General features: G+C 47.0%; 1 protein-coding gene across 2 annotated transcripts; it reads left to right on the top strand.

Annotated features, from left to right (window-relative positions):
- Positions 1 to 2,887: 2,887 nt before the first annotated feature.
- Positions 2,888 to 8,716, top strand: TMED2 (transmembrane p24 trafficking protein 2). Of its 2 annotated transcripts, XM_009571290.2 has the most exons (5): positions 2,888 to 3,131; positions 4,185 to 4,377; positions 4,798 to 4,818; positions 6,750 to 6,857; positions 7,620 to 8,716. In XM_009571290.2, the coding sequence occupies exons 1-5, from the start codon at positions 2,952 to 2,954 to the stop codon at positions 7,742 to 7,744; spliced, it is 627 nt and encodes a 208-aa protein (XP_009569585.1). In that variant the 5' UTR covers positions 2,888 to 2,951; the 3' UTR covers positions 7,745 to 8,716. The 2 variants fall into 2 exon arrangements, with proteins under 2 accessions (XP_009569585.1, XP_009569586.1); XM_009571291.2 differs by lacking the exon at positions 4,798 to 4,818 and having other exon boundaries at positions 2,892 to 3,131.
- Positions 8,717 to 10,089: the final 1,373 nt, after the last annotated feature.

Genomic DNA, 10,089 nt, shown 5'->3' with positions numbered 1-10,089 from the left:
CCCGCAGCGCCAGCTCCACCGCCCTTGCGCCCTCGCCCAGCCGCCCTGGCCCCGCCGTCTATGCTGGCCCCGCCCCCACCGTCCCCTCTCCCGCTGGCCCCGCCCCCCCGAGCTCTCATAATCCCTTTGGCTCCGCCCCCTGCTGACCTCGTTTCCCCACTGCCCCCGCCTCCATAGCTGGCTCCGCCCCCTCGCTGGCTCCGCAGCACTAGCCCCGCCCCATGTGACTCCGCCCCGTGCCGTCGCCCAGCCGCGCTAGCCCCGCCCCCTTCGCTGGCCCCGCCCCCTCAGAGCATTCACTTCTCCTTTGGCCCCGATCTCCTCTGGCTCCGCCCTCTCGTTGACCTCACTTTCCATTGACCCCTCCTCCACAGCTGGCTCCTCCCCCTCATTGACCCCACCTGCTCTGCAGCACTAGCCCCCGCCCCTCTCTAACCCCGCCCGCCCTCGCTGGACCCGCCCCGCCCGCCGGTCGCGGCCAGTGTCGATGTGGAGCGGAGCCGGCGGCTCTCGGGGCGGTGGAGCGCATTTCCTGTCGCTTGCACGAGGCGGTGCCGGGAGGGGCAAACACGGCCCCGCTTACTTGGGAATTTAACCCGAAATGTCTCGCTTTGGCTACGTTTTTCAGCATGTTTGACCTCAGGTGTGACAGGGCCCAGGCGGCCACCAGCACCGGGCTCGTGTCAGCCGTGGGGCGGCCAGCGGGAGCAGGGTGGGGAGCGTTTTCCTCCCCTCAGTCTGGCAAAGCCGCTCCTCGAATCCTGGTTCAGTTCTGGTCCCCCCTCCTTTGGAACTTGATGATCTTTAAGGTCCCTTCCAACCCAAACTATTCTATGATTCTACCGCCAGAGTGGTGAAGCACTGGCACGGGCTGCCCAGGTGGAGCCTCCTTCCTTGGAGGAGTTCAAAAAATGTGGAGATGTGGCGCTTCTACACAGAATTGGCACAGGGGTGTTGGGCTGGCGGTTGGACTGGATGATCTTGGAGGTCTTTTCCAACCTTAATGATTCTATGACTGTTCATGTCAATGTTCTTATTCTCACAGTGCTTGTTACAAGTTGCTCCAGAGGAGTCTTTACAGACAAATTAATTGTGCCCTAAATTAATTTTGGGTTGCAGTCTTGCTACTTGCTGGACACAGTGGACAAGATTTGGACAAGATGCTATAAATAACGTCAAACACTGGAACTAGTCAGAATAAACAAAACGGGAACTGCAAAAGCAAAGTTTAGAGTGAGCAATACCTCTGTGCGCTGTGAATGCAGCATTAATTTTCTGGTTTTGGCAGATGTGAAATGGCAATGAAAGTAAACTGGAGGTGTGAACGATGCAAAATGCAACACTGTGACAGTCAGACAAGCTTTCCCAGGCAATGCTGTCAACCTGTTGTTTGGTCACAAGTTACAACATTTTAAATTCCTCATGTTCTGGCAGTGGGTGCTGATCTTCACTGAGCCGAGCAGCCAGGAGGAGGACAAAACAGCCTCCAAACATCCAAGTTGGACCCTCAATTGCCTAACTTATTGTAATAATGATATCCCGTGAAAATATATTAGGAAATTTATTGCCAAAATCAAACACTGCAGGATATTACACAAGGTTCCAAAGAGAGCATGAGGATGAATAACGGCATAGTCATCCTTTCCAAGCAAAGACTGTTTGCAAAAGCACAAGAAGGGGCAGCAGTATGAGCAGAGCACTAGGAAAACGCTCTTCAGCACCGCAGGGAAACAGATAGGCTGTGAAATCATTGTTTTGTCTGAGTAAGAAGTGAGCAAGACAGTTCATGCCACCAGAATTCAGTATTAGATGACTTCCAATTGCTATGTACAAATGCACGTAGAGGAAAAAAGTTCATTTAGAGAATGAACAAGACAAAAACTGCTACTGAGATAGATGAAAAGCCAGCACAGCAGTTCATGCTGAGCAGTAAATTCCAGGTTGGCTTGCTCTAAACTCATGGAGAACAATAGCAGTTCTTGATGGCTCAGCAGGAGAGATCTTTTATCCAGCCATGTATGTGACCCGCAGCACCTTACGTTCCTGCTCCTCTTGCCCAAAGTCTCTGCACACACAAAGTCTTTGCCTGCCTAAGCGCCAGCAGATCTGCGAGCTCCAACCAGCAGCTTGAACAAGAGGAGCTGAATTTACTGCTATAAATCAAGCGTTAGGATCGCATTTGTCACAGAGCTGGAGATGAGCAGGAGCACAGCAGCAAACCCAAGCACATCCCTATCTCCCTAGAAAGCTGGATGCGGCGCCAGCCTTTACTCCTTCTGCATGTACCCAAAGCACTTGTCCACAAAAAGAGACTAAGTAGAATCACCGGGTTGGAAAAGACCTCTTGGATCATCGAGTCCAACCATTCCTCTCTGCCACTAAACCACGTCTCTGAGCACCTCGTCCACCCGTCTTTTAAATCCCTCCAGGGATGGGGACTCCACCGCCTCCCTGGGCAGACTCTGCCAGGGCCCCATGACCCGTTCTGTAAAACGTTTTCAACTGATGTCCAGCCTGACCCTCCCCTGGCACAGCTTGAGGCCATTCCCCCTCGTCCTGTGCCCTCTCACTTGGGAGAAGAGGCTTCACTGAGCTCAAGCGCGACCGCCCGCGCTTCTGACCGGCGCTTAATTGGCGCTCGGGCGCGGCCACGCGTGTTTGGGGGCGCTGCCGCAGCCCAGCGGGGCTTCCACCGTGCCCGCCGGTGCCTCCGGGCTCGGGGACCCCGCCGCCTTCCCGATCGGCTCCACCCCACTCTCATTGGTTTCTCCCACGCCGCGCGCTCTACCCCTGGTCCCTCGACGGCCGCCGTAGCACAGCCCGTACGTGGCAGCGGGGCTGTGCCGGCCTATGAGCGGAGGCCCCGTGCCCCGGAAGGGGCGTGGCGAGAGCCGGAAGCGCCCCCTCCCGTCCGGCCCCGCCGCTCGGTGCCCCTGCCGCTGGGGTCCGCCATGTCGCCGGTGCGGGCGGTGCTGGCGCTGCTGGCCGCCCTTGTCGCCCCGGCCGCCGCCTACTTCGTCAGCATCGACGCGCACGCTGAGGAGTGCTTCCTGGAGCGCGTGCCGTCCGGGACGAAGATGGGGCTCATCTTCGAGGTGGCGGAGGGGGGATTCCTGGACATCGACGTGGAGGTGAGGGGGCTGCGCGGCCTGTCCCGGGCCGGGCGGAGGCGCTGCCGGGCACAGGGCCGCCTGCCCCTCCTACCCGGCCGCTCCCGCCGCGTGTCGCACGGGCTGGGCCTGGGGCCGCGAATGGTTCGGGAAGGAGGGAGCGGGGTTGCCCTTTACAAAAAGGAGGGGCCTGTTGTGGGAGCAGCGCCGTGAATCGAACGGTGCTGGCGTTCATCTGGTTAATTCCTGTCTCGGAAGTTGTGGGTGAGTCCTTTTCTTGTTTTTTCGAGGCATCGAATCGGTAGGAGAGCGATAAATGAGAATTGCTTTCATCTCCATGAAGAGCAGAAGGCTGTTTGTTTGGGATAACTCGAACGCGAGAGGGTCGTTGATGGCAGGGAATGTAATAGTTTAAAATTACACATCACTCGAGTGCAGGACAGGGTTCAGGCCATTGTCTTCCATGATTAGATCCAAATCCCGTTTAGATGTCACTGTGGAAGCTCAGCAGCTGGGTTTGGTGGCTTGGTGGGAAGGAACTCTTAAGATCATGGTGATCCTGAGCGCTCCCACTTGGACTCTAAGCCCGTGTGCGGTGGTAACTGCAGCAGTGCACAACTGTGTGCCTGAAGCTGTACTGCCACTTGGGAGAATATCCTTTTTTTCCTTTGTTTTTTCTTCCAGACATCAGAGATAATGTTTCCCCTGCAGTTGTTAATTTGGCAAACAGCCCGGCCAGGCCTGTAGATAGCCTGTGGCTTACTTGTTCTTGAGCGCTTCTTATCTTGACTACGGGAGGCCAGTAATCTTGGCCAGCAAGAGACCTTTGTATGGCTTTCTTTACCAAGAGGGTTGTGAGTTTTTTGAAAAAAAGAAAAGATTTCTGTGCAGAAAAACATCTCACTCCTTTGGAGTTGTGGGAGGGAACGTACGAAGAACGCCGAAGCAGTCGGATTGCAGATAGTGTTGGTAAATACGAGTGGGTAATTTCAGGATATGCATGCAGTACTGTAATGGTGTGTTTAAAACCGCTGTATTTTGAATAAAATGTATGATATTTTGTTCCCCATCCAGATTACAGGGCCTGATAATAAAGGCATTTATAAAGGCGATCGAGAGTCCAGTGGAAAATACACGTTTGCTGCCCACATGGATGGAACTTACAAGTTTTGCTTTAGCAACAGAATGTCCACCATGACTCCCAAGATAGTGATGTTTACTATTGACATTGGAGAAGCTCCAAAGGGGCAAGACATGGAGACAGAAGGTGAGGAAGATTCCTGGAAAGGAATTAGCTCCAGCATGGGAGCTGTTCCATACATGCATGACTTCTGAAGTTGACTAGGGTTCTCAGAACTCCTGTTTATTCAGGCTGTCCAGCTAGCTGTTCTCTTGCAGAACTAAGATGGATACAGAAGTTTTTTAGGCCTCAGTACGCAGTTTAATGCAAAATTACCAGAGAATCACTCGGTCATCTGCAGAAACTAATGCTTTCATCCTTTAGTCTTTTCATCAGATTCATTCTCTGATTTCTAGTTGGCTTAGCGGTTTGTAGACCACTGCAGGTAGTTGTTGAGCTCTTTGATAAAGGTGCTAATATAAAAATTTTCTTATAGCCATATAAATGACTGTTTTATCTGGAGCCCTTTGTCCCGTACTTGTGTTCATCTCTTACACTTTTCTCTAGGTGGTGGAGATACCTGGGATGGTATGTGTACTGCTTTTTGAAAGCTCGTTAGCATCCTGTCTTTTGCATACGTTCATTCACTAACAGCTAACGTTTGCTTTTTCTCTGTAACATTTGTTTGTAGCATGAGAATGTCTATTTAATAAACTACATAAAAGGTCTGATTCTGAGCAATGCTGAGCTCCAGCAAATTTCCATCGAGATGTTTATATACTTAGCGACTCTTGGGATCAAGTCCTTGAACTGTCCATGACAGTTTGTCTTCAGTGGGTTTTTATGGCTAACAGAAAGTTTAATCAGGAGTTTTAGGTGAGATTAAACTAAAATACTGAACATGCAAGAAACTGGAGTTATAAGACAGTGTTTCCTTTCTATTGCTAAAGTGCGTGTTGAATAATCTGGGGCTTTGGGAAGCCATGAGCTGCTTTTAAGTTATGAACTATCAGTAAAGTTATAAGGGGAAAAACTTCAAACTTGTTTTTTGCTTTAAGAGAAACGCATTAATGTATTGGGTAACAAGTTATAAAGTTTTATTTAGAGATCACTAACTAGGTAGCTAGAAAGGCAGTAAACGCTTGTTTTCTATTTTAGCAAGTAAATATCTGTGCATTGAGTGCTTGATGTCACTGGAAAAGTAACAAATTCCTAACTTTTGATTGTTTTTTTTAAAGACTCAGTTAAATCTTTTATTGAGTCTGAATAGACCTGCAAAGAATATTAGTGCAGCTTTAAATTTTTAAGGCAAGCCATTTTCTTGAGTGTATTTTTTTATTGAATGGGCATAAACACACCCTGCTGCTATGATTTCTTCTCTTACTAATAAATTGCACTTATTGCAATGACCAGTGGTCCCTGAAAATAAGGGATTTACGATAGTAGAAAAGTGAGTGTAGATTACACAACTATTTAGATTTTAACTGTACCTTGTATGAGTGTTATTCTTTGGTCCTCTTGACTGCCTTCCATAAGGTGTGCATTTTGAATAGCTTTGTTTTCAGATTGTGATCTGGAAATAGTTAATTTATTTGTAAAAACGTAATAAGGTAGCTTCAAAGTCAAGTATGTCCCTTGAGTGGAAAATGTGTTGGGTTTTGTGGCTTTTCTTAAGAGGGCTGATGGCCCAGAGTGTGTCGTGGAATGATGAATTGAACCTCTCTTGTGCTAGAAAACTTTGAAAATTACCTGCATAATTTATAAATTTGTGAGTGGGCAGCTCTTTTGAGCGTGTTTCAAAGGTCCTGCAATTGACTCAGATCACTCAATCATGGGTCTCTGATCCTTCCATTTGCTGAACTAGCTCAAGCTAGTTTTTTGTTATCGCTGGTCTGATATTTTCCTCCTCTCCTGCTTTCACGACACAGCAGAACTGAAAGCTAGTCCTGCCCCTTTGGCATTGTTTCCGCCCGCCAAGTGCTGTGCTTCAGCTCAGCTGGGAGATCACAAGATGTGACATGTTGCTTCAGAAAGTGATCTCGTTTTGCCAGCATCATGATCTTAAGCTAAATTCTCAGTTGTTCTATTTTTGCAAGCTTAACAACTAGGAAAAGCTGTAATGTTAAGATAATTTGCTTGGAATATATTGGGTGAGATTGGCAAAATAGATACTCGTGTGTGATAGTGATCCTCTTGTGTACTTAAGTTTTCTTTTTCTGGAAGAGTATACCTGTGTTGGAAATAAGTGGTCTGTGCTGACTCTCAATTGTGTGTCTTCTGCCTTCTTTTGGTTGTGGAGAAAGATGTTTTCCCACTCATTAAATACCAGAGAGATGTGTTAAGAAAAGTGGCACTGCGAAAACTAAACTGTACTTTGTTGTAAGGGTGGAAAGTTTTCAGCTGTACAGACTGCACTTTTCAGAATTTCTTCTGCAACAGGAAATTAAGTATAACTGTTAATAAATTTGAATTATTTGGGTTTTGAGTCAATAACTGATGCTTCTGAAATTATTCTGCAGCTCATCAGAACAAGCTAGAAGAGATGATTAATGAGTTAGCAGTGGCCATGACAGCTGTAAAGCATGAACAGGAGTACATGGAAGTTCGTGAAAGAATACATAGAGCAAGTACGTGTCTCTTCCTTAAAAGCCTTCTCCCCTCTCCAATGAGCTTTCAGAATGCAGTAGGTGTGCTTTAATAATTGTGCCAAAGTATTTTTTAAATATTTTGTTGAAACAGGGCAGCGCTGCTGTTGTTTCCAAGTAGGGAATATGGTGAACTCTCCAGTCACAACCCTCACTTTCTGAAGTGCCACTTTAGAATATTACTGAGAGTGCCAGGAGGTGAATCGCAGGAAGCCCAGTGATGATAAAGGGCAAATATTCATTATGTGAAAGTACAACATTACATTAAACTCTGGCACCTCAGCTTTTTCAACCTATGGATGTGTCCAGTTTTATGACTTCTGTAACTAATGCTCTGATTCAAGAAAATGCTGAAGCTTTAGAACTAAAGGTGATGAACTGTTAGGTATTAGAAGTTCCCCTCTTGGCTTTGAGACCATATTATGCAGCTGACACTTAAAAAAGCCAGCGACTTCTCTTTGGCAAGTTTCCTTTGGCCTTTTCGAAGGTGTCAGAATAGAGAAGTCTGCTGCAGTGTGTCTGGAGTTGATGTGAAAACATCTGCTTGTGTAGGGTTGTACAAGACCCTCTCAGCTCTTGGATCTCATCTCTTTAGACCAGAGAGCGCTTTTGGGATGCTTGGAGTGACGTGATACAAAGATCAGTGGTTTATAGGCAGTATTTCAGTTCCAATGACAAAGTACGTGTAAAGTTTTTTTTTAAATGCTTTGATACTCACCGATTTCTTTTCTTTCCCCCCAACAGTTAATGACAACACAAACAGCAGAGTGGTTCTTTGGTCATTCTTTGAAGCCCTTGTACTTGTTGCCATGACACTGGGACAAATCTACTATCTGAAGAGGTTTTTTGAAGTCCGAAGGGTGGTTTAAGAGCACTTTCCTGGTCCCGGCTTTCAGCTCACTGTCTACCAAACATCCTGGTCACAAAAAAAAGTCATGTAGTTTCTGAACCCTCTTTACTGAACTGTAAAACTTATTTGCTTATGTTCTTTCCTAGTTAAAAATGAATTGTTTTTATATCTCTTCTGTAGCAAAAGCTGTGCTGAAATCTTGTCACTTAATTGGTACATTTTTTTTCCACTGAAATCTGCCTAGTCTGTACATTAAGCGAGGTCCAGGCGAGCTGCAAACGCTCTAATTCAGCTGTAGTAACAGGCACTGTTGCCTTTTCTAACTTCCCCCCCTCCCCCCCGTTTTCATAAATCCTTGCGGTTCTATCTAGGGAAACGGTACAAGGCCCTAAGGTGATTGTTTGCATTTTTGACATCTTTAACCCTGCAGTAGGTGTTAGGAAATTGAAATAATCCCTTCTTCACACAAACTGCAACGGAAAATCGGTTGGAACTATATTCTGCTCTTGAGTAGGAGGCAGCTGGCCACGTCTAGTCTAGCGTTCATACCTAGTTGCTATTTTAAAGTACGTCTTCAGTAACTATCCCAGTTACAGCAACTTATTCCCAAAATTCTTTTTAAGCATTCAATCTGAAAATACGTTTTCTCCTCTCATTGCTGAGTGTTTATCATGTGGTTTTAAGTCTTTCACAGATTTATAACAAAGCTGACTGCGTGCAGTGTCTTGGCAAACAAAAAATAGTTAACCCTTTGGGTTTGCAGGTCCAAAGCTCAGACTGTTGGCACTACTGTGGAATGCATTAGTGTTCAGGAAAACTGGATTCCTGATGCCAAAGGGTTAATCGTCCTGGGGGTTTATTGCAGTGCTATGCAGTCCTTGTGTTTAAGTTCAGTGGCAATCCCTGCCATTATCTGGTTATAATTAGCACAATGCTAAATACCGGCATGTTTTCTTTTTTCAGGCACATGTAGATTTGTTTTTGTATAAAGTCTCTTTCCTCAGTATCTGACGATTGGTTTAAAAATTAAAGCAGAGCCTGATGTGGGTGCTGAGCCTGATGTGGGTGCTGAGCCAGGATTATGTTGTGACTGATGTATATTAGTTGTAATCATCTTGGGGTGGGGTAGGGTCTTTTCCAGGGGGGAGCCTCTACAAGCAACATGCAACAGTTTTGTACAATTAATTTAAGATTTGTTACAGGTTTTCATGTTCCAGGTAAAGTTTTTTCAACCTCGGGCAAACACTGGCAGCAGTTCTTCAGAAAGGTGGCTGTTACACCTTACTGTGACTGTTGTGTGCCAATATTTTTGTGTAAAACACTTAAAATTGAATTCAAAGATGTACATTTAAAAATTGCTTGTGAATTGAAATATGACCCAAGTTCGATAAATAAACAAATTCTTTAAAAAAAAATAAAGTAGCTTTGTATTTTCTTTTTCTTTGATTTTTTAAGGAAGCACAGTTGAACAGTCGAAGCTTTTCATATTGGGAAAAAATCCCTGAAAGGGTTCTTGGCTGCTGGCACAGCTTGCCAGGGAGGTGGTGGAGTCTCCATTCCCGGAGGGATTTGAAAGACAGACAGATGGAGTGCTTAAGGATCTGGTTTAGTAGTGGACGGGTACGGTTGGACTCGATGATCTCGCAGGTCTTTTCTGACCAAATGCTTGTATGGTTCAACCCAAAGCCATTCCGCTCTGTGGGTGGGCAGGAGGATCCTACTTGAGAAATTGGCCACCACGGGCCTGGATAGGCGCACCCTCTGCTGGGTTAAAGACTGGCTGGATGGGTGGGCCCAAAGAGTGGTGGTGGATGGAGTTTAATCCAGCTGGAGGCCAGTCACGAGATGTGTCCCCAGGGCTCCGTACTGGGTCCAGTCCTGTTCAGTATCTTTATCTAAACAATCTGGATGAGGCTGTCGAATGCACTCTTAGAAGGTTTGTGGATGACACTTAATTGGGAGGAACTGTTGATCTGCTGGAGGGTAGGGAGGCTCTTCAGAGGGATCTGAACAGGCTGGACTGACGGGCTGAGACCAATAGCGTGGGGTTTAACAAAGGCCAAATGCTGGGTCCTGCACTTGTGGCGCAATAACCCTATGCAGTGCTACAGACTGGGAGAACAGTGGCTAAAAAGCTGCCCAGAGGAGAAGGACCTGGGGGTGCTGGTTGACAGTGGCTGAACATGAGCCAGCAGTGTGCCCAAGAGACCAAGAAGGCCAATGGCATCTTGGCTTATATCAGAAACAGTGTGACCAGCAGGTCCAGGGAGGTTATTCTCCCTCTGTACTCAGCACTGGTGAGGCCGTACCTCGAATCCTGTGTTCAGTTCTGGGCTACAAGAAAGTCATTGAGGCTCTGGAGCG

The sequence above is a fragment of the Cuculus canorus genome, chromosome 17 (assembly GCF_017976375.1).
Source record: "Cuculus canorus isolate bCucCan1 chromosome 17, bCucCan1.pri, whole genome shotgun sequence".
NCBI classification, from domain to species: Eukaryota; Metazoa; Chordata; class Aves; order Cuculiformes; family Cuculidae; genus Cuculus; species Cuculus canorus.
The sequence above is the reverse complement of the archived record's forward strand: the minus strand, read 5'-3'. Positions and strand labels throughout refer to the sequence as shown.